Below are 24,765 nucleotides of genomic sequence, written 5' to 3'. Positions count from 1 at the left end.
TGTAAAATTAATCTATAGTATGGAATATGGGGGTATGAAATTTTGTATGTTTCATGTTTAAATTATAGGGGTAGTAAATTTTATCTACAGTATGTTGAATAATAGGGGAATTTTAATTTTATGTATAGTATGTTGAAAATGGTATTTTGAAATAGTCTATCCTCTAAATATTGAGGCTCACTTTTGATGTTTTGGAAATGTAAATATTACATCTCTAAACATTTCCAAAACATCAAAAGTGAGCCACAATATTTAGAGGATAGACCATATATATATATAGGCTAATTCAAGTTAGCATCAGGTCATTATGAGCTAAAACTCTGTTGGCTTACCACAAGAATGAGCCAATCTTGAACGCTTCAAACTCTGCTCATTTACCAGCAGTACTTTTTAATACCTTCAGATAGGTATTTAGTGTTTTTATGTGATGCATTGTATATCCTTTAAAGGTTGGGTTGCAAGCGGGGTCCGATTTAGAAAGCCAACTTTGCAAAATTTGGCTGTCCCAAATCCGAACCTGTTTGACTTCTCAATGTATTTTGGGATTCGAAATCCAATCCGTTTACAACCCTTTTTAAAGGTACATTATATAAGACTATGCATATGTTCCTTCGTATTTATCTTTGCAGCAAAATATGCATTTTTGTCTGTGCAAAGTATTACAATCCATCATCCTTTTATCTTCATCGCCAAATTGATGAGACATCACGAGTTCAAAACCTATGGGTGATCTCTTTTGTTGCATGGTCGAACCTGGGTGTACTCTTTGTAGGTAAGGGGACTTATCCTTCGGAGAACGGGTTCCCGGCTAGGGTTTCCGATGTTGCCAAAAGGTCGGAGGCGAGATCTGCTGCCGGCGTGGTGGAAAAGGCGAGATTTGTCGTCTGTCCAAGTTGTCCACACATTATCGTCAAACAATGGACATTTGGAACATAGCATTTGAGTACGGTCCAAACAAACGTTAGACTTGGAACAGTTGTTACATGACTAACAAAACCAATGTTCTGTTCCATTCTTTTTGTTCATTTGGTCCAACTATGAACAATCCATTAAACATACAATTAGGGTTTTATCAACTAGAATCGATTGATGATAAGTGGAGTTTTTCCTTGGCCTACTGAAAAGAAAAGAAAAGATATTATAACCCATCGTATCCTTACACCATTTTTTTTACCACGTCAAACTTATGTGAAACAGGTTTACCATGGGTCATCATTGCAGGTTGTTTGTGAAAAGTAAAAACCAAATGGCAAAGTGGGTGCGAACCACAAATAGCCAGTTGATTTAAAAAATGATCTCATCCTTTGGCATAGGATACTTTGATCCTAGCCGTGCAAATGATGCGTCTAGACAGTTAAGATCAGTCCACATCCAAGTGAGAATGTGGATCAATCTTAACAGTTGGTTGAACGGCTTGAATTGAACGTAGGATGGTACCCATCCTATGTCAAATGAACAGACCCACAGGCAGTTGAGTTTAGGTTTTAGATTTGAAAAAGAATTGGCGGACCTGTATTTGGAAAAATTAAAAAGCAGGACCAAAACCAAGAGAAATCAAACAACGCTTTATTTTTAGTCTGAAAAAGCAACCGCCCGCAGAGGAAAAGGGAGCGTGGGGAAGGAGTGGAAAGAGGAAAAGGAGGGAGAAACGAAATCATTAGCCCCCCCCCCCCCCCCCCCCCCATCCAGCCCCAACCCCATCATGCTCCCGCTCGCTCCTCCTCTCCAGGTCTCTCTCTCTCTCTCCGGATCTCTCTCTCTCTCTCTCCGGATCTGTTGACCATTCATCCAAATTCGGAAGATAACAATGTGGAATTCTTTCTTTTTCTCTTCCGATGGGTTTCTGTCCATCTTTTCCTTCCTGGTGTGCTCAGATCTGATGGGTTTCTCTTGTGGGTTTCTTTTCAGGAGTGTGAAGAGGAGAAGGAACTGTCCACGGTTCTGGATGAGGTCTGTTCGGATTCCAGCACGTCGTCTACGCTTCCATCTGCGTCCTGCGTGAGTTTCCTAGCAAAGACTAGAAAACTCCCCTACCCACTTCATCCTTTTGCTGCTTTCGGAAGGTTTTGGTGTGAATGTTGATGGGTTTTTTGGTTCGATCAGGTGATGGCATTCTCCAAATGGTTGGCTTCGGTTCGTAGGCGGAGCATGAGCCATCGGGCTTCTGGATTTCCCAACCGGTCTCCCAAAGTGGAACCGATGTCCGTTTGGTTGCCTTCTGATCGCGAATGGTATCCTCTGAACTCATTTGATTTCTACATATCGTGTTCTAGGCAATTTCTTTGGTAATTGTTGAGTTAAGTTTTTCATGTGATCCTATGCAAGTGCAAAGAGTAATTCTCTGCATAGTCAATTCTTTTGAAGAATGTATAGGTAAATCTACAGAAATTCTTGGTGATCTTATGGGTTATCATGACTCCATGCTCTACAATGCGGAAAAATTTGCATTGTTTTTATGTTTGCAGTCGTTATACTTGATTGCCTATAAGGGCTCCGCTCATTTGGTAGGGGCGACTTGTGAATGTCACAAGTTGATGGGATATCACAGGTTGGAAACGCACAGGTGGCGTCCCTTGCCGCAAGGTCGAAGCTGACTGTACTCCCCGGTGGGCAGGGGGGACCTCAAGGGTTTTACGAACCGGAGGCCCACCAATGTGCGGCCGGTGAGGAGGGGGGCGGGGGAGTTGTTATACTTGATCATGATATTGCACCAAGAATGCCAGGGATTAACTCTATCCCACATAAAACCATGTAACTGGATCAATGATTCTTACAAACTTCATATACGGGGTTGAGGTTGAGGCCTAGGAAACTTCAGTGGGGTTATGCACCGAATTTTATTGTTGTACAAGGCCAGGAAGCCAATGTGATTTTATGTAAGCTCCCAGATCTATCACACCATCAGGGTAAGAACTCATGATGCTAGTTCAAAGCCCTCTGAATTTCAAACGGAAAAGAAAAAGGTCGGACCAAGCTGTCAAACAACGACTCAGGCTGTGGACTATGTCTCGGGATATTGCTTCGGGTGCGAGATATGACAATTATCATGGTGCTCTCAACCAAAATAGTGCATGGGGATGTTTTGTTTCTTAGAGCAGAGGACATTTTTTTGACATAGGTCGTGCACCATAAGCCCATGTAGACAAAAGATAAGCCCACAATTCAGTTGTTTTATGTACTAAGGCTTTGAGATGACTTACTCTATTCTAATATTGGAGTTTCTCACTGACAGAAAGATCATAACCTCATTTCCTAGTATGCCACAAATTACATTTTTCTTAGTTTCTAGCGTTAAGTTATACTTCTGCACTATTGGGAACAGCAGGACCTATGTCACATGGTTACGGGTACGACATGACAATTCCAAAACATGTGGGTATGGGGACACGGGTGATATATATATATATATATATATATATATATATATATATATATATATATATATATCACATAAATACAAAATAAATTCAAAAAATCAAAATTCATTTTTTCAATAAGACAACAACATAAATTAATTTAACATTTAACAACCAACTAAACAAGTAACATGCAAACAACTTTTATTCAAAGAATCAAATTTCAATAACAATTAAAGCTATAACTAACAAATTAACATTTAAGAAACAAGTTATAACAAGCTAATAACAAATTCAGATAAATAAATAATAGACAATAATACTTAACAATTAGCACTTAACAAACAAAAATATAGAAAAACATTCATAAACATAGTACCAAGTATCAACTATCAAGTTAACAAATAACAAACTTACCAAAAAGACAAAAAAATCCAAAAAACCAAAAAGGCCATTACAAAAAAGTCATAGCTCGTCAATTTCTTCATCATCCATATTAATGAATGATGAAAGAACAAGATCTTCTAATATCATGTTCTGAGTTTCCAAGTCATGATCTCCTTCAAAATCAAAATTTTCAGCATTAACATTTAAAAACTCGGTGCTCCGTTGCCTACAAAGAAATTAAATCAATTATGTATTAGATATGCAATATAAGTATAAAACTTGATATACAAACTATAAAGAACTAAATACAAAAATCTATAATTTGGATACCTATATTCTTCTTTGCTGCGTGAAAGCAATCGAATATTATAATGCACAAACACCAAATCTTATATACGCTTGCTAGTAAGCTTATTTTTTTATTGTTGTGAATTTGTGCATATTTGCTCAAATTTGTTTTACAACGGGTAGATGCAACAGGTTGTGATATTTGCGTGAACACAAGATGTTGAAGTAAGGGGTACTCATATCCATATGTAACCCACTACATAGGATGATAGTCATCATCTTTATCCATCAACCCCTTTATAGAAAACTTCAAAAACTCACTATGCACTTTTATGTTTTGTTCTGCATCTTGAAAATTCTATTAAAACAAAAAACCCTATTTCTTGCTAACCATTAATCTTTATCTGGTGGCACTCGATCAACACCTTCACTTAGCCATTTTTTTCCATAGTACTTTGGATTCAGTGAATGAGCAATACGCTGTAGAGGGGTGTTGCTCTTGTCCCATCGTACTATCAATATCTTGTGCACATGATCATAAAGAGTTGAGTCTTCAAAGACAAGAATTTTCTTTTCATACTTAAAAATTATAGCTTGCACTTTCTCAATCATGGTATCCCACACCTTAAAAATTATAGCTTGCACCTCCAAGAAATTACTGATTCACCTAAGAACACACAAAAGCCAATGGTGGAGTGACGGTTATTTGGATTACCTCCCCAATCAGAGTCAGTATAAGCAATTAGAATCAATTCAGAAGTTGAAGATAAAAATACTCCCTTATTTATAGTTCCTTTTATATATTTGATAATTCGAAGAATTGTACTCATACGAACGCATGTAGGAGCATGCTGGAATTGACTTGCAATATGTACAACATGTGAAATATCAGGTCCAGTGATGCTAAGATACATCAAAGATCCAACAAGTTGCTTGTATGGAGAAGGACACCATCATCAATCTTCAATTTGGTTTCTACCACTTTAAGGGTTTCACAAATTTTATCGTCTGTAATTTCTGATCGGTTAACAATCTCATATACAAGTTTAGTTTGAGACAAGAAATAACCCCTATGAGAGTAGGCAACCTCTATACCTAAAAAGTATGTCAAGAATCCTAAGTTTGACATTTCAAAATTTTCTTTTAAAATAGACTTAATACCTTTTATCCCTTTAGCATTGTCTCCTGTAATTAGCATATCATCAACATATAATAATAAAATCACGATTCCTGCATTGAATTTCTTGACAAACAAGGCAGTGTCAGTATAACATGAGTTAAAATCATTTTCTATCATTAAACTATTAAACCAGTTATACCAAGCCTTGGGAGCTTGTTTCAAACTGTAAAGAGCCTTCCGCAGACGAAGAAATTTACCTTTAGGAACATCTATACCTAAAGGAACATCCATATGGACTTCTTTATTTAAGTCACCATTTAGAAAGACATTTTTAACATCCATTTAATATGTATTACATCTTTTAATGGAGGCAACGGTAATAAGACACCTAACAATGATCATATGCGCAACGGGAGCAAAAGTTTCGTCGTAGTCTATTCCATATTCTTGACTATACTCCTTGACAACTAGACAAGCTTTATACCTTTCAAGGGATCCATCGCTCTTGGTCTTGACCTTAAAAACCCACCTACATCCTATTGTCTTCTTTCAACTAGGTAGATCTTGAATTTTCCAAGTTTTAGCCTTTCTAAGAACTCTAAGTTCATTATCCATGACTTTCCTCCACTCTACAATTTTTTGTGCTTCTTTGTAGTTTTTAGGTTCCACGTATGAATGAATGACACCAAGACAAGCTCTATGTTTAGTTGAAAATGATTCATAGGATATAAATTTAGTAGGAATTCTTCTAGCTCTTTTGGACCTATGAGAATTTGGGTTATTTGTGGAGTTTGGCTCATTAGTTTGACTATATTTTTCAATCGCACTCCTAAAAAAATCACTATCTCTATGTGTATAGGTAATAGGATCAATAGATGTTCTCACTTCGGTAGGTTGTTCAAGAGATTGATAATGAGAGTTGTTATTCTCTTCTATATTTTCATCATCACTAAGCGCATCATCATTTTTATATAATATTTCATCATCACTAGAAACAACATCATTTCTAGATAACAACTCAAACAAAAATGAGTAATCCACATTATCTTCATGAGGTTCACATTCTTTAAAACTACTAACATTTTGCAAAAATGTTACATTTCTAAAAATATACAATTTATCATTTTTAATATTATAACATCTAAAACCTTTTTGTGTTTCAGAATATCCAAGGAATGCACAAGAAATAACTTTTGGTGAAAGTTTATCATTTTTTTCGGTAAAAACAAAACATTTGCATCCAAAAACTCTCAACCTATTGTAGTCAGGTTCTTTTTTGTATATAATTTCAAAATGTGAGATCTTATTTAAATTTTTTGAAGGAAAACGATTTATAAGATAAACAGATGCAAGAGCCGTCTTGGCCCAAAATCTTTTAGGAATATTTTGAGAAATAAGCAAAGTTCTAGTGGTTTCAATTATATGCCTATGTTTTCTTTCGGCTAAACCATTTTGTTGAGGTATTTTGGGACACGACTTTTGATGAACAATTTCATTAATTTCAAGATAATTTTTAAATTGATTAGAAAGATATTCACCTCCGGAGTCGGTTCTAAGAATTTTTAAATTACCATTAAATTGATTTTAAATTAATATATGATAGGTCTTGAAGGATGCAAAAACCTCACATTTATGCTTAAGGAAGTATATCTAATAATATGTAAAGTAATCATCAACAAAAATGATATAATATGTGAATCCTTCTTTAGATATAACGGGTATCGGTTTTCATACATCCGAATGCACAAGTTCAAATGGTTTGGTTGTGACTTGTGAGCATAGATATTTGTTCAAAAGGCAAACTTCACATTTTTTCAAGAATACAATCATTACAAGTGAAGTCACTTTTACAAAGATCTTTAACAAAATGTAAATAAAAAAGCTTAATGACATTATGATGCCCAAGTCTTTTATGCCAAACATTTATATCTTTATGTTAGGCAAGATTACAAAAAAAAAATGTTTTGGAACTTATAGAAGCCCCATGCATTATAGATCTCCTTTTCTAAAGCCTTCTTCAATCAATTTCCCAGACCGGTGATCACATACCCAACACTTATTTGATGAGAACTTGACATCACACCAATGGTCCAAGAGTTGAGAGACCGAAAGCAAATTTAAATTTAGTTTTGGTATAAATCTAACTTTGTGAATGAAAAAACCTTGTTTTTCAAAATTTTCAATTCCTTTGATTTCAAGAGAAGCGCCGTCCGCGGTTGAAACAAAAGAAGGTGATACATTTTTTGTGTATTCGGAAAGAGCAAAAATATTTAGAGTCATATGGAAAGAGGCACCCGAATCTAAAAGCCAAAGAGTCTTACTGGGAGGAGAAGAAGTTGATATGGAGTCACCAGAAATTGATCCATTGAAGAGGGGTTGAAGGACCTCTATAACTTGATTAACGACAGTGCTCCATTGTTGGAAGTAGATAGACTCTCCTCCTTGTGTGGTTGAAATGTGGTAGACATGGCCACCTTCTTTTTCCATTTTAGACAAAACGGCTTAATATGTCCTGGTTCTTTGCAAGATTGACAAATAATTTTTTCATATTCCCTTCCTTGATTCCATCTTCCACTTTGGCTACCTTCTTCCCTCACTTCTTGGTTTTGATTTTGAAATTTGTTGAAGTGAAGAGACTTGTAAGTCCTCAAATTATTTCCCAGTTTAGAAATGGTATAGGCTTTTTCATTCTCATCCTTGGTTGAAAACATAGCTAAAACACTTTGATTGGATTTGCTCATTTCTAATCGAGTTTTTTCTCCACTTAGCTTAGTAAGAACATCTTCTAGATGTGGAGAAGTGAAAGAAGATAAAAGCGAGGATCTTATTTGCTCAAATTCGAGTCTAAGTATTAGAGTACGATATTTATATTTATATATTGTATTTGGGTTTGGATCTGGATCCGAATCCAACCCATATATGTGTAACATGTCCAACGTGTAATATTGGACACACTTGTAAATACCTGTAGTATATAAGGATATACTTGTAAACTGTGTATTAGGGTGTTGTTTTATATTGAATAGAATCAGATCACGCCACTCTAATTTCATTTTAGGGGAAAACGTGATCCGTTACAACTCGATCTCTCTCCTCTCTGCAATTTCTTGATTGTGAGCAGATTCTGGTGATTTCTAACATGGTATCAAAGCAGATCTGACCCTAGGGCTGAGAGTTTCTCGAGAAGGTATCTCAAAAGATCTTTTCTCTCTTTTCTAAGTCTTCTTTTGATTCCTCTATTCTTTTCTCTTTTCCTGAGCTTTCTTTCCCTCGATTCCTCTGATCAATATTCCTCTCTCACATGATGTCTGATTAATATTCTTTTTATCTCCTTTAATTAGTGTCTCCACTTGGATAAATTCGTGCCCCATCTGTATGTGCAGACTTGCAGATCTGTCCACACGTTTTTGTCATATCATTATCTGTTGTGTGCAGTTTTCATATTAGACTCGCAGTTCACATCCTTTTGATGAAATCAGATCAGATTTGTCTTGTGCTTTTTTTTCTTAAAAAAAAAGAAGGGAAAACACTCAAAGGAAGACAAACCTTGTTTTGCTGCATCGTGAACTGCGAAAGTCTACATACAGATTGCACACACAGATATTGATTTCCTGCCTAGTCATGGATTTCTCTTCTCAATTTGTTCTCTCATCTAATTTTCTTGGTCAACTTATTTTTGAAAAACTTACCAATTCAAATTTCTTGACTTAGGAAAAGACAAATTCTTCCATTCATTAAGAGTCAAGGTCTTTCTAGACACCTGAATGGATCAATTCCAGCCCCTCCAGAAATTGTCATACAGGAAACCAAGAATGGGAATGGGGCTGCCTCTACATAGCAAGTGCCAAATCCTAAAATATGAGACTTGGATGAAACGTGATCAAGCTGCAGTCGCCTTTATCACCTCCACTCTCTCTTAAGATATCAGAGGCTAGGATCTCATTTCTTCAGCGCAAATTTCAACTTCTTACCAAGGGCTCCATGTATATAATAGAGTACTTGAACCAGGTCAAGAGCATCAATGATCAACTAGCAATTGTGGGGTATAAGGTGGCAGATAAAGACAGTTAGGCAGACCTTGAATGGATTGGGGCCAGAATTTTATGTGCTTTCGACTTCACTGTTGTGTCTACCAGACTTACCGTCTTTTGAGGACTTGCAGACAAAACTACTCCAATATGAGATGACTTTGAAGGGGATGTCACATGAGACTGGTGGGCAGGTTCTTGCCACTGGAGTCTCTTTTAGTCAGGGACGTGGAGATGGCAATTTCGGTGGCGGCAGAGGACGTGAGCGAGGTATTCAAGGGGGGCATGGGTTGTTGCCTACTCCAAATGTTGCACCTAACTTCAATGCAAAAAATGTACCCACATGTTACTTCTGCAACAAGCGAGGTCACATCAAAGCCAACTGTTGGCACAGTCCACAAAATAAAGAAAAGTTTCAAAAAGGAGAGAGTTTGTCGAAACTTGGGGGAGATGTGACAGAGCTTCTATTGGTCACGTTGTCCGAACTTGATTTGAAGCACAATGATAAAGGGGTGTGGTACATTGATTCAGGGGCAGCTACTCCTGTCTTAGGTAATGCTGGTAAGTTCTCTACCTTAGCTCCCTATTTTGGAAAAAGTAGCATTGTTACTGGAGATAGATTACACTATCACATTGCTCACATTAGAAATGTTTTTGTTCCTTTGTCTAATAATCTAATTCTTTCCTTCATCTTTCAAATGTCCTCCATGCCCCAAATATCAAGAAAAATATTGTTTCAGTCTCCAAGCTTGTTGATCATACCAATTTCTCTGTTGAATTTACTTCATCCTTTGTTTATGTGAAGGATCTACAAACGAAGGAGATGTTCACTAGAGGGGAACGATGCAGAAATATGTATGTTTTCCAGGAGGATCCTTCCACTTGTGTTCGGCCTGCCTTGAAGTTGTCTCATCAGTCTATGTCGTTAGAAAGTGTCTGTGTGCTTAGTTTGGAATCTTTGGATAAATGTAATAAGCGTAATTCTTGGTCATTGTAGTCGAGTCTTTGTTGAAAGACTCGTGTCTGATGGACTTATTCCTGAGTCTAGCTTGAACTCTAGGTTAGATGATAAAATATGTTTGAGCTGTCAACTATTTTAGAGTCATGTTCTTTCCTTTTATTCAATAAATGAAAGATCTTCAAGGCCTTTTGAAATTGTCTATTCTGATGTGTGGGGGCCAACCCCAAATTCTTCTAATTCTGGCAGTAGATATTATGTTATTTTCATCGATAATTTCTCTCATTTCACTTGGATATACTTCATGAAAAATAAATCTGATGTCTTTCTTATTTTCTGTCACTTCCATGCTTTCATTAAAACTCTGATGGTGGAGGGGAATATTCTTCTCGGGACTTTGTTAATTACCTTCAAGATAGTTGAATTAATGGTAGAGTATCTTGCCCGCATATGCCTCAGTAGAATATGGTTGCAGAACGGAAGCACCGCCATATCGTTGAAAGCGCTATGAGCATGATGCATGAAAGTCATCTCTCAATGGGGTTATGGACAGAGGCATTTCATTCTGCCATTCACATTATCAATCGTCTACCCATGAACATTTTGGACAATAAATCGCCCTATTTTGTTTTATTTGGGAAGCATCCTAATTATGATGAACTAAGAGCCTTTGGTTGTATATGCTATTGTTTATATTGACTCTTCTCTGCGTAATAAGTTTCAGGCGAAGGCATTAAAGTGAAAATTTGTTGGGTACGCAGATCATCATAAAGGATACAAGTGTTATGAGTCATGACCCTGCCATCAAGCGAATCAAGATCTCTAGAAATGTGGTTTTTGATTAAAATGGTTTTGGATATGGAGAAGTTGTTTCTGCCTAGACTAATATGAATATGCCCTTCTATGATCCATGGCTCAGTGCAGAGCTATTTTCTGAGATAAACAGTGGCTTCTCTTCCTCCTGTGCTCAAGAGATATCCTGTCAAGAGGGAAATAGAGGAGTGCAGGAAGTAAAGAGTCTAGTGCCTTCAGAAGTTAATAAGTTTGTTCGACAGGTCTATACGAGAAGAGAGAGGGACTCCCCTTTGCCTTTGGATGATAGCGAACAAGAAGCTCCTACCTCTCCTTCACCCAATGACACAAATTCTCTTGTTTCTACTACAGTGGCACCTCTTGTCCGATGATCAGAAAGAGTTCGACATCCTATTGAAAGGTGGGTTAGTTATGAGAATTTCACCATGAATTTTCAGTTATTTTTGTCGCAGATTGAGAAGGAGAGTGAGCCTAAGCATCTCCATCAAGCCATTAATTCCAAAAAATGGATTTAGGCCATGAATGAAGATATGGAGGCTTTGTACCAATGCCAAACATGGGCAGTCGTTCCTCGACCTTCAGATAAGAATGTTGTTGGGTCACGATGGGTCTACAAGATCAAATACAAATCAGATGGGAGTGTTGAGCACTACAAAGCCCGTCTTGTAGTAAAGGGATTCACACAAGAGTTTGGACAAAACTATGATGAGACTTTTAGTCCAGTTGTGAAAATGAGCATGATTCAGATTGTCCTCTCATTAGTTGTAGATTATGGTTGGAGAATAAGCCAGTTAGATGTGAAGAATGCTTTTCTCCATGGGGACTTGAAAGAAGAGGTATACATGCAGCAACCACCAGGGTATACAGAAGGGGATCCTAAAGCGTATGTCTGCAAATTAAAGAGAGCACTCTATGGCTTGAAGCAAGCATCTCGGTCTTGGTTTAAAATTTTTTCCTTAGAGATTCAAAGACATGGCTTCCATCGATCACAATTGGACCATTCTCTTTTTATCCTTCGAGGTATGAGGTTTACTACTTTCTTGTTGATATATATTGATGATATAATTATTACAGGAAGTAGTGAGAGCCATATTCAAGAGACTAAAGATCTTCTAAGTCAGAGATTCAAGATGAAGGATTTTGGAGACCGATATTTTCTTGGAGTAGAGGTGGATAAACAAGGAGACAAGCTCGCTTTGACTCAACACAAATACACCCTGGATCTATTAGAGAAGGCTGGAATGAAGGATTGCAAACTCCTTACTACTCCTAGTGTGTTTAATCAGAAATTGAGCACACAAGATGGAGAGTTATATCATGATCCCACCAAATATCGGAGTCTAGTAGGTATTGAGATTAATTGTCCTGTTGAGGTTTTAAGCGTAAGTCTTCTAAAAGGTAAGTTATTTGATATTTCATAAATAAAGAGGGACGTGTAAGTAATTTTTTATATAGTGGCGTCTCTCTATTTAATGCGGAGATTAGCCCTAATAAAATTAACTAGTTCTCTATTCTCTCAACCGACTTCTCTCTCTCTCTGCCTCGATTCTGGTGCACCTCAGATAAGTTTCCACATGGTATCAGAGCGGTGGATCTCAGGAGCGTGAGCACTTGATCGACCTACACCAAAAAGGCTCGAAATTTTTTTTATACAATAAACAGGTGTGCGTATTTCTTATTCTTCTTCTAATTGCATAGATCTGATTACAGATCTTTGTGATGACACAAATCTGTAACCAGATCTAAATGTCACGGTGATGGTGGTGTCAACTGAATCTGATTGCGGCAGAGTTGGGTCACGGTGACAACGTGTCAACTGAATCTGGTTGCGACAGAGTTGGGTGTTTTCTATCAGACTAAGGATCTGGATGTCGGGAAAATTATTTTTTCTTTTGTTGACTTACCGTAAATCATGCTTCGTGGGAGCTGGTGTGATTTCTGTGTCATGTGCAGTTGCTCATATCAGATCGTGAAAGTTTTTTTTTAAGCAGTTGTGGGATGTATGTGTCGTATGCAGTTGAACAAAGTAATCTTGTCCTTGGAGGTCGTGTTCGATGTTGTTTTGGTTCTCTCAAAACTACATTCCTGATCTATTTTTTTTTAATTGCTTCTGATGTGGGTTGAATAACCTAATGAAGCCATGAATTAGGTTGTCATATGATCGTGAAACACACTATTTTTCTTGCTCTGCTGGCGTGAACTGATTTTTGATATGGTGAAACAGTATTATCTTGTCGTGGATTTGGCTGACGCGTGATCATCAAACACGTTGTTCCTGTGTCAACTGTTGTGTGCTTGATGAACATCCCAGAGTAAAAATCTGAGTGATTAAGAAAGTGAACTTTTTGTTTTTTTTGCAGCTGTATTAGCATCAAATATATCGCTTATCTTGTTAATACTACTCAGTATGGGTGAAGCTTCGAAACTTGATTCCAAAAATGATGCTATTGGGGAGTATAAGGCTTTTGCAAATCCCTTCTCATATGGTTCTTCTGTGAGATTGAATGAAACTAACTATGCCAGGTGGTCCAGAACTTTTATGATGTTGGTATCTGGACATCGTAGAAAACATATTCTGTTAGAAACTGAACCAAATGAAAAGGTGGGAAAATATATTACTTGGGACGAAGATAATGACATCGTTATGTCATGGATCATGAATAGTGTCGAACCTCATATTGCAGATGGTCTAATTTACTATAATACAACCAAACAGATGTGAGACAACCTTCGAGATACGTATTCTCAAGAGACTAATGCGAGTCGTATCCTGCAAGTCGAACAAGAGATATATAATTTGCAGCAAGGAGATCAGACCTTGGCTCAGTATTATGCCTCTGTCAAAGCAGCATTTGAAAGACTCAATGCCCACAAGCCTTTTTGTTGTTCGCAGCACAAGGATCATCAAGAACAGACTATGGTTGCTCGGTTTCTCATAGGTTTATCTTCAGAATTCTCTGTTGCAAAAGTCCAAATGTTGACTGGATCCGATGTACCTACTCTTGCTGATGCATACAATCGTCCGAGTAGACTTGTGATTTCTCTTCCACAAGCTCAACCTATGTCCCAGTCATCTGCTCTAGTTGTCTCATCCAGTTATGGACGTGGAAATTTTCAGACTATTAGAGGACGAGGTCGTGGAAGAGGTATGGGAGGCAGAGGCAAACTTCAATGTACTTTTTGTGGAAAATCTGAACATTTAGAAGACCGTTGCTGGGATAAGCATGGACGGCCAACCTCTTCTACATCAAGGCCCAATGTTCCAAAAACGAATGTTACTACACTAGAGGTAGCAAATGCAAATGATAACACTTCTGCAAGTGACAATATCACCCTTAGTCGAGCAAAATATGATGAGCTGATAGCTCGTCGTCCTTCAAGCTCCTCTTCTCCTGTAGCTGGTGTGGCCTACTCAACAAGAGATCATCTTCATTTGAATGATAGTAAGTGGATTATTGACTCTGGTGCATCCAGACATCTGTGTGGGAATTCGCTTTTCTTTTCAGATCTAAAGGATATTACTGCTCATCGAGGAGTCTCATTAGCAGATGGGAGTTCCTCACCAGTTGTTGGTCAAGGAAATATTTTTATATCCTCTTCCTTGCAGTTGAAAAATGTTCTTCATGCTCTCTCATTCCCTCAAAGTTTACTCTCTGTTAGCTGTCTTACAAAAGAACTAAACTGTAGAGTAATATTTGACCCGATGGGTTGTCATTTTCAGGATTTGCTGACGGGGAAGAAGATTGGTAGAGGCTATGAAGAAAATGGAGTCTACTACCTACATCATCCAGTGGTCAATGTTTATGCTGCAGTAGAATACTCATCCAGTCCTGTTCAGTGACATCATCGTCTTGGTCATCCTTCATTGTCAAAGCTTCGTTATGTCTTCCCTCAAATTTCGTCTACTACATCATTTCAGTGCGAAGCATGTCAGTTGGGCAAGCATCATCGGAGTTCATTCCCTTCTAGTCAGAGTCAGTCCAGTCATAAATTTTTTTAACTTCTTCATGCAGATGTATGGGGTCCTAGTAAGATTCCTACCAGGACTCAGTGTCGATATTATCTTGTTATTGTTGATGATTTTTCTAAGTTGTCGTGGGTGTTTTTAATAAAAGAAAGATCTGAAATTCCAAGTATTATCAAATCCTTAATTCTTGAAATAAAAACTCAGTATGGTCTGCCGCCTTGGAGCATATGTTACAAAAGAAATGAGAAATTTCATGACCAGGCGCAAATTTTGCAGAATTATTAGATTCTGAAAACAAACACAGAGACATATTGTGCCATCAAATGAAAATGTATTATATCATGAAGGTTCCTTTATCCGTAGAACTGATAGATCGATAATGGTTATGCCTATTGAGCTATAATGATACATCGTGAGTTTAGATTCCATTTAATTAAATGAATGCAAAAGGAGAAAATATAAGCATGCAGGTATGGATTACTTAAAATTATAAAGCTAGATGAAACCAGATTTAATCACATTAGGTGAAGATGTAAGCTGGGTTAGAAAGCAAACACCCACAGAAATTTGAATATAACTCAGAAAATCAGAAAATATGTGAGTGATAAGTGAGGTGCTCAAAGACATAAAAACTTTAAGCGGATTATGCAACAGGGATGGCAGATGAATGGTATGCACAAGAGCAGAGTAAATGCTATAGTGAATGGCTTAGTAACAGATAATTTTTTTTTTGACATTTTGAGGTCATGAAACGTTACAGATATCCACAATTATTAATAAGACGTTATAGACAACCAAAATTAAAATTCACAGGGAATCTAAATGTAATGCCTTGGTTAATGGCATTCTTTACTGTACGATTCATCCTCATGGATGTCGCTTGACGTTATGGCCTACAGACGCCTAACCCAAGAAAATGTAGGTATGTATGAAATGCAAAAGAGTTATGCCAGGTTGAAATTAGATAAAAGAACGTATAAGAAAAGTAAAGAAAACCCATGAAAATGACAATGTGATCACAGACATGAGACTGAAACTTCAATAAAACAAGATTATCTGTAACATAAAAGAAATTCCTGTATAAACTGATTTTATGATAACTTTGATGAAAGTAATGACATATAATGAAAGAAAGACCTGGATATGAACCTGAAAAACCTTTTATTGACAAACAACTATTGTTTTATAAGGGTTATGATCTTGAAAACAAATCAGGCCCAAATGCAGCTAAAACCTATCTTTTTGAGGGTTCGATGATGCCATTGCGAGGCATCCTCAATCCTTGATGCATGAACGACCATAAATGTAAATCGCATCAACGAATGTAATGGGTTTACAATGCAAATGTTGTAATAATGAGGCTTAATTCACAGAAATTACCAATACAAGATGATTTCTCACCTAATCACTCAACTAAACGCCTCCTGGATGCTGATCCTTGGAAATGAGTGGCTGGAGAGTGAGAAAAACTCAATCTCTGGAATGGATTGCAAAGAGGATAGCGTCCCCTTGGCACTCTTCTCTGGAATGGATCAACCTTCCTGGACCGCTTGGTTGAAAGCTGATCGTGTGAATCGAATCTCCTGAAGGCAGCCCTTTGGAGGTTTGTTTCTTGAACGGCAGTGGAAAGAAAGAGGGAGGATGATCGTAATGCGGTCATGAAGAAAGGTAGATCGGGAAAGAGGAAAGGAGATTGAGAGATAGGAGAAAACAGAGTCCCATCCGGGATCCCCTGTGCGATCATTTGGGTTCCTTTTTAAAGATTTTCAAAGGTTTCATCCGAAAGATCGACAATTTTGAAACTTTTCAACTGAATTTTTGAAAGCATTTGAATTTGTTGTCAAGATTGTTTGCACTGATAATGCTCTTGAGTTCAAAACCAAAGCCTTGTTGCAATTTTATCAAGACCATGGTATTCAACCCCAAACTACTTGTGCATATTCCTCTCAACAAAATGGTGTGGCTGAGCGCAAACACAGGCACCTCCTTGATGTCGCACGTACCCTTATGATTCAATCCAATGTTCCTGCGATATATTGGGGTGATGCGATTATCACTGCTTGTTATCTGATCAACCGCATGCCTTCATCTTCCGTGGGAGATCAAATTCCGCTACATATCCTAAATCCTAATGTCCCACTCTTCTCGTTCTCACCTAAAATATTTGGGTGTGTTTGTTTTGTGCACAAACTTGGACCTGACCATGATAAATTAGCTGCTCAAGCTACAAAATGCATGTTTATAGGTTATCCTAAAAATCAAAAGAGGTATCGATGTTATGATCCAATTTCTCGGCGAGAGTATGTCAGTGCGGATGTATCTTTCTTGGAATCCATTCCATATTACTCTAGTACCAGTACTCAGATGCAAGTTGATCCAGCTGATTCTTTTTCACTTCCTGTACCTCATTTTCCTTTGGAATCTGTGCCCTCATTACCTAACCAAACTTTATCTTCCTCACGGTTTCATAATCCTCCATTGGTATATGTGCGTAAAACTCCATCTCCTCCAAGGCCTTCCTTCTTCTTCTCCTGAGGTAAGTACTACTGACAACTGTGACCTTCATGATGATGATAACAGGCCAATCGCTCTCCGGAAGGGGACCCGACAATGTACCTTATATCCCATATCATTTTGTGTCTGATGCCCGAATTGGAAATCAGATGAAAGCATTTATTTCAGCCTTATCTGCTGAAACTATTCCTTTGAACTATCAACAAGCAGAGCTCGATAACAAGTGGAAGCAGGCTATGCAAGAAGAAATGGATGCCTTATTGTCTCAACATACATGAGATCTAGTTGATTCCCCAGTGGATGCTGACATTGTTGGATGCAAATGGGTATATACAATAAAGTACATATCAGATGGTTCTATTGAAAGGTACAAGGCCAGATTAGTAGCAAAAAGGTATACTCAGACTTATGGTATTGATTTCTTTGAAACTTTTTCTCTTGTTGCACGGATGGGTACCATTTGTCTTGTTCTCTCCGTAGTTGTTCACCATGGATGGAGTTTGTGTCAATTAGATGTGAAAAATGCATTTCTATATGGGGATTTGTCTGAGACAGTATACATGCAACAACCTCCTGGTTTTGAGGTTGAGGGAGAGTGTCAGAAGGTGTGTAGATTAAGAAAGGCGATATATGATTTGAAACAAAGTCCACGTGCATGGTTTCAAAAGTTGTTTGAAGTGATGTCAAGGTTTGACTTTAATAGGTCGGCGGCGGACCATACATTATTTATTAAGAAAACTAACTCAGGTATAGTTGTTATGGTGGTATATGTGGATGACATCATTCTTGGGTGGGGCGCGACCAAAATGGCCCGCCCCTTTGACCTTGGTCAAACCAGAGTTGTTAACACACAACCTGACCCGGTGCAGTGCGGGACCCGACCTGCGGCGTGCCCACCCCCGTGTCGACACGGGTATGGCTACCTACATGCCGTGTCTGTGTGACTTAGAGCAGGACTATAAGCTTCAAGGCTAACAATCTAACCAATTCTCATTGCACCTAATCAATTCAAAATTCCACATTTGTGCCTTGTCTTGGATAACACCATCATAGTTATATTGCAAAGTTGTATATTGCACTCATTTTTCTCAAAAGGATTCCCTAGATTTCTGGAAATTGCAATCCAGTAAATTCAATCTCAGACAACACACACAGATGCCACCCACGCGCATTCACATGCATGGTGACACACAAAAGCAAGACGCATCATAACTAAAGTTGTTTCCAGAACTGTGGAAACTGCTTGTGAATAGCTCCTGCTTATGTTGCCCAGGTTGTTAGCCTTGATAGCAACTCAGTGCATCATTCGTGAAGGCTGTTTCATTCTAATTCTCGATCTTTTTGCTTTTTGCAGTACACGAGATCCAGATTCTGATTCCGGGAACTCCTTGTCATCTGAAAAAGCCCAAGACATCAGTTTGTGGGATAGACTTGGAAATGCATCAGTTTTGGATATTGAGTCGGCAGAATTTTCTTGGGACATGCTTGTTTCTCTACACCATACTGAGCACAGCAGTAGCACAGAACAGTCTGAAGATGAAATGAACAAAGCCCTTGAGGTACTTATGGTCGTTCTTATGTATGATATTGGATGATTCTTTCAGTAGAGGTCCTACAACTTGGACTGCAAAACCTAGTGCATTAATATAACAAAGATGGTCCTCATAATGTTTCCCTTAAGAAGTGTTAGCTTTGATAATCTAAGAAATGATCCTAATGGTAAACAGTACAGAATGGAACGTATAACTGCCTACTACATGCTAAGTTTGCTCAAGAATTCCTAAGTTGGTGCCTTGTTCCTTAGAAGTATGTCACTTCATCTTATCCATTTCATTGATGAAGTAGCTTTTGGTTTTTAAACTTCTTTTGGTTATGATTTGCAACCTCTTTGCTGGTTTAGTTAGCTTTGATTTCTTGAGCTTATTATTTCTTGTGCTAACGTGTTCATCGAGCCAACCTTGAACTCTACTTGGTAGATGCTGAGTTTTATTTTTTGGGGGGTATTTTCCACAATAAAAGCATTAATGTGTTTACTTTGGTGAACCTTTGCGGTTGCAGGTGACTGTGAATTCAGGAGGGGTTGTTTTCTTTGCTCTTTTTGGTAGGATTGACAAAGATAACCTTGTACCGAAGGAAGGAGCTGCAGTAATAAAGTTCTCTTCCTCAAGGATGGCCACTCAATCAGAACGTTTGGGTTACGAGTTTTCTAAATGGCTAGGAGTTCGAACACCACAGGTATGTATATTGGGAACATTTTGATGTCAATTTTTATGGTTTTCAATAACATCCATTCATATGATGTAGGCCAGGGTGATCCATAATTGTATGTTATACTTGAGAATTTTCTAACATTGATTTTTGTGGTCTCAATAATATCTATTTCATATGAATGATACAGGCCAGAGTGATCCATAATTCTAGTTCTGAGTGGCAGCAGGTCAAGGATGCTGCAGACAAAGCTAAAGCTAAGGCAACCACAGATGGAGATGAAATTGGTGAAATGACAAGTTCAGAGCTGTTAGAAGCTCTTGAATTGAGCCGGTGCCTCCTTCTAATGAAGTACTGCCATCTAACGCTGTTGTTTTGCTCTTGTAACTGTTACAACCATCCCACAGCCCATTAACGTAGTCATATATGGTATATGAACTGACACTGTTTATATTTTGACAGTTACATACATGGTACACCCCTTCTTGACAGTATAAATGCATTTGACTCACAACCTGTGGCTGAAAAGACTGCTGCAGCACTTGGCAGGATTTTGATGCTGGATCTGGTGCTCAGAAACGAAGACAGACTTCCTTGTCGTTTGCTTGGGTGGCGAGGGAACTCTTCTAATCTGTTGTTTGCAGAGGAAATTGACTTGATTGATTCAACAATATTTCAGGAAGATTTAGATTATATACCAAGAAGGAATAGGGCATCTAAATCTTTTCAGAAAGGGAGAAGATACTGTTCGGTTGATGGTAGAATAAGTCCGTGTAAATCTCCTTTGATTTCTCAAAGTTCAGATTTGTCTAAATTGATGACTACTTCACTTGATTCTGCTGATATTATCAGAAACCAGGTAATAGAGGATTCCAAATATGATTCTTTCCGGGTCATAGCAATTGACACTGGTGTTCCTCGCCGACCTCCTGCTGGGAAACGTGCAAATGACCAACTGCAGTATCCCAAGCTGGTTGAGCTCCTTCTCAACAGTTTTGAGTTCTCTGGGAACCTATTGTACGAAACTACTGGGGGTAAGCTTGGCTTTTTAGTCTCGGAAGAAGGTACTGCACTGCAAGATCCAAGTTTTGCAGATTCAGCACCTATTGTCCATGAGTTTCGAGGAGGATTTCGTGCTGCTCTGAGAGAATTACAGGGATTCCATATATTCCTTTTGACACTCTACCAGAGATTGGATTTCGTTCTTCGATCATTTTTATCAATAATTAACAGAAGTTCATTGGGGGACTGCGAAAAAGACTATTTTCCAAATTCTGAGTTGTCACAACCATCTATTTACGGTTTTGATTCCCCTCTTAACAAGGAGCGAGATGTGACAGAAACTAGTGCAGACCTGGTCGAGTCTGAACTGCAGAGAGCGACTCCCAAGTCATCTTCATCTGGGTCTAGAGATGGCTCTTATTCATCATCTCCTGTCTTGCGAGACAATTGGCATGGAAGGTATTCTAGAGGGGGTGGAGAGGCTCTCCGTAGTCTTCGTCTGACCATTAAGCTGCGTGACTTCCACAAAATTGCAAAGGTATGTGAACTCTTAACAGTGTCTGTGAGATTCAAGTCTAGGTTATAAGCATGGCAAGTAAATGTTAAATTATATTTAAAATCTCTGTGAAGTTGAAGTAATCTTCCCCTTACTGACAATCTTTGGTAGCAAGCCATTGAACTTTCTCTACTGTTAGTTTTGGAAAGAAACCTGCTTTAATCTTACATGTAGGTCAAAGATAACTTGCTTCATTCTGAGATAAATGTTGTATACAACTTGCTCATATTTTTTGAAAACACTACCAACATTTTCCCTTTTTGGTAAACCAAACCATGTTGATCTGTCCACTTATTTAAAATAAACCATGAACAAGTTATGTGTTTGACCTAAAATTCACCACGGGAACCATTGGTTAGCAGGTACAACTTGATTCAAATTTAAAATGTACTTACCCATATTTGGTTTTTATAGTTATGATGGAAAGCACATAATACCTTTATATTTTTCTCAATTTCCTTTTAACTTTATTTTCTTCCGATTTGCTCTCAGGTGGAGGCTGAGCTTAGTAGAGAATTGGAACATTGGAATGAAACGCTTAAAGTAGATGTTGTGAAGCTCTGCCAAGATAACAACTTCAATAGTGGTTTCTTTGAGGGGGCTGACAATCAGAGTGTTGTTGATGCTTATGAACTCAAGGTGTTTCTTCATATCACCTAGAAAAGTGCTGTTAAACATTTCTTTTTTCTTTAAAACTAAGTTTCGCAGTTCTGTGCAGGTAAGGCTTGAACACATTCTCGAAAGGATAGCCTTGATTACTGATGCTGCAAATACCGACAGGCCTTCTCTAATTACAGGTAATTTGTTTATCGGTGGAGCACTAGCTGCAAGATCTATGCACACCCTCCAATACTTGGGTATCACACACATACTATGCTTATGTTCAAATGAAGTCGGACAAGCAGACTCTCAATTTCACGAACTCTTTGAGTACAAGAACTTCTCTGTAAGATTTGTGCTCCTTCTCTGCAGTTCCATTTCATTTTGTCTAATAATATGTGAGGATCTAAGCATTTCTTCATGTGTCTTGATGCACTTATCAATTGCTAGGGAACATACCTCTTAATCATATTGGCACCTGAATCCCTTGAATTTACAAAAGCTTCCCTAGGTCAAACAGGATTTTTGGCCCTTTCTGAATGTCTTGTTTATTTAGGTTGTCTGGCCAAAAGATTTTGTGGAAGACCAGATTGGCCCATTCTGCCATAAATTCTTCCATATTCTGATGAGTAGGATTCAGCATGGGTTTGCTGAAATCTGATGAGACCCTGATGACTGCCTTCTTGGAGTCAATGCTTCAAACCTTCCCATGAAAATTCTTCTTATAATGTGAATGGTAAAATGGAGCTTTGAGTATTTGTTGGAAGGTGGTCCTTGACACCATATCTGGCTCATGTCAGGTGCCACCAATTGTGTGGATGCTAAAAAATATTGAAAACATACAAATAATTCTCAAGATTATGCCAAACAAATAAAAAACAGGTGCATGCTTGAGCATATCCAACAAATTCAACTAAGAATCCTCAATAATGTGTGGACTACATAGAAACTGTTGCCACAGTTCAGTGACATGCTAACCTCAGGCAAGGAAACAAAGACGTGTGATTCTGGAGTTTAGTTAGGCATGTGGTGCACATGGACATGCTCTTTCCAATTCTAAGCTTCTTGTGAATACGTAATTAAATCTCTTTAGCTGAGACTTCACTCAATGGCATGATTCTAACCTTTCTGTCATCATTTCCAACCAACAGCCATCTATATTCCTTTTTCCATTTTTTCGGTAGGCAAGATAGGGCTTATAAACATTAACTTTTCTAAGTACTAATTTGGCTGATTTCTCCCCTTAGTTGCTGAAATGCATCCCACAGTTAGCATGACGTGATTTCTGTTCTGCAGATCTGTGATACAGATGATGCAAAGATCAACAATCTCTTTGAGGATTGCTCAGATTTCATTGAACAGGCTGAGCGGTCGGGTGGCAAAGTTCTTGTTCATTGTTTCGAAGGAAAGAGTCGAAGTGCCACTGTCCTTCTTGCATACCTGATGCTGAGGAAGTAAGACCTATACTGTTGACCATAACTTTGAAAAATCTGTGAAAAAAGACCCTTAGCTAACATCTGATCTCATTTTCTGCAGGCACCTCACTCTACTACAGGCATGGAATGAGCTTAATATGGTTCATAAACGTGCCCAGCCCAATGATGGATTCAAAAAGATACTGTTGGAGCTTGATAAAAAGCTGCACGGGAAAGCTTCAATGGAGTGGCAGCAGAGGAGGCTAATGATGAAGGTATGCCCGATGTGTGGGAAGAATGCTGGACTGAGCAGCAGCTCGATGAAGCTTCATTTGCAGAAGATGCATAAGAATATTTCTTCAGGAAGTGTTGACAGTGCAATGATAATGGAAATCCAGAAGATTGTTGGTGCCGTAAAGATAAGTTGAGTGGGAAGGTGAGAATGATCTCCAAAACATACGGAACTCAGTGTCAGCAACCATTTTTCGATCTTCTTATCTTCGTCTATTTGGAAGGATGGCTAATTCATAAGCAAATCAATTTGTCATAAGAGAGGTGATGTAGAAAAAGGGATTTTGCAGGTAAATTCCATGGTATCATCAGCCATAACTTTTTGTTGCTGGTATGACTGCCTCAAGGGTTTTACCAACTGGAGGCCTGCCAATGTGTGGTTTGTGATGGAGGATTCCCTTGGCTTCGTTAAAAAAAAATGGATAACTGGTTGCATGCTCTGGTGGGGGCGCTTTGTGTTTGTCAGCATAGACTGATCGTCAGTCACCCCAGTAATTTTCTTACTAGCTGTTGTATCTTAAATCCATTTATTGCTTCGGGAAAGTAATAAGATCTTCATGGCTCAAACAGTTAAGCGACCAAAGGAAACTTGTTGATCTTCATGGTTTTACTATCCCTAACATCTAGTTGTGTATAGATCGTCAAGGATTCTCTTGATGTTCGCTTTTCGGCACAATTCTTGTGCAGGGTTAGTCAATTTGGGAGGCAACAGGAACTGCCAAGCGTCCACGAAAGATTCAGATCTGTAGCTGATATAACCAATCCAGTTCCAACATATTTGAAACCGATATCCAATGATCCAATTCCACAAGTGAGCCGACAAGCTATGTCACAAAAGGATCAACTTACCTCCATGTCGTGTCCCCTTCCATACTTGTATTAATGAAGCACTGCAAAACATCGTGTCCTGTGTCTTCCTGGACGTGTCCACGTGACATTAGCCAAGGTTGACTGCCCCGGAATTTGAATATTATGAAATGACGTGGGATGTTTCTATTGGTTAGATAATGTGAGGGTCACCGTGGGATTTCAAGATCCACGGACAGAAAGAGGAGTCGGTCGTGGGTACATGCGACAGAGCATCAGTTAGTCCACAGCCTTCAAGTAAAAACAAATTGGACCACGTGCAAAAACATGTTCATTCATATTAATTCATATTGATACCCACAAAATCTCACAATTCTAAAGCATACGTACTCTTTGAAATTATCTAAGTGCATACCTATGAATTCTACATCCTAATAAAGCACAAGCCTTACCTT

General features: G+C 38.3%; 1 protein-coding gene across 2 annotated transcripts; it reads left to right on the top strand.

The window, feature by feature from the left end:
- Positions 1-1,604: 1,604 nt before the first annotated feature.
- LOC149842843 (dual specificity protein phosphatase PHS1-like) lies at positions 1,605-24,086 on the top strand. Of its 2 annotated transcripts, XM_089999488.1 has the most exons (12): positions 1,605-1,729; positions 1,909-1,998; positions 2,104-2,231; positions 18,786-18,990; positions 19,490-19,666; positions 19,830-19,990; positions 20,102-21,179; positions 21,690-21,836; positions 21,916-22,143; positions 23,094-23,251; positions 23,334-23,648; positions 23,794-24,086. In XM_089999488.1, the coding sequence occupies exons 1-11, from the start codon at positions 1,703-1,705 to the stop codon at positions 23,638-23,640; spliced, it is 2,706 nt and encodes a 901-aa protein (XP_089855614.1). In that variant the 5' UTR covers positions 1,605-1,702; the 3' UTR covers positions 23,641-23,648; positions 23,794-24,086. The 2 variants fall into 2 exon arrangements, with proteins under 2 accessions (XP_089855614.1, XP_089855613.1); XM_089999487.1 differs by having other exon boundaries at positions 23,334-24,086.
- The last annotated feature ends 679 nt before the right edge of the window (positions 24,087-24,765 follow it).

This window comes from Nuphar pumila, chromosome 3 (assembly GCF_984573655.1).
Source record: "Nuphar pumila chromosome 3, dmNupPumi1.hap1.1, whole genome shotgun sequence".
Classification (NCBI taxonomy): Eukaryota; Viridiplantae; Streptophyta; class Magnoliopsida; order Nymphaeales; family Nymphaeaceae; genus Nuphar; species Nuphar pumila.
Note: the sequence above shows the minus strand (reverse complement) of the source record. Positions and strands in the feature narration are given on the sequence as shown.

Excerpts from the sequence above, each read along its gene's own strand:
- LOC149842843 (XM_089999488.1), top strand. The coding sequence starts at position 1,703 with ATGCTCCCGCTCGCTCCTCCTCTCCAG. Across the intron at positions 19,667-19,829 it reads TAGGAGTTCGAACACCACAG|GCCAGAGTGATCCATAATTC; the intron begins GTATGTATATTG and ends TGAATGATACAG. Across the intron at positions 22,144-23,093 it reads TTGAGTACAAGAACTTCTCT|ATCTGTGATACAGATGATGC; the intron begins GTAAGATTTGTG and ends TCTGTTCTGCAG.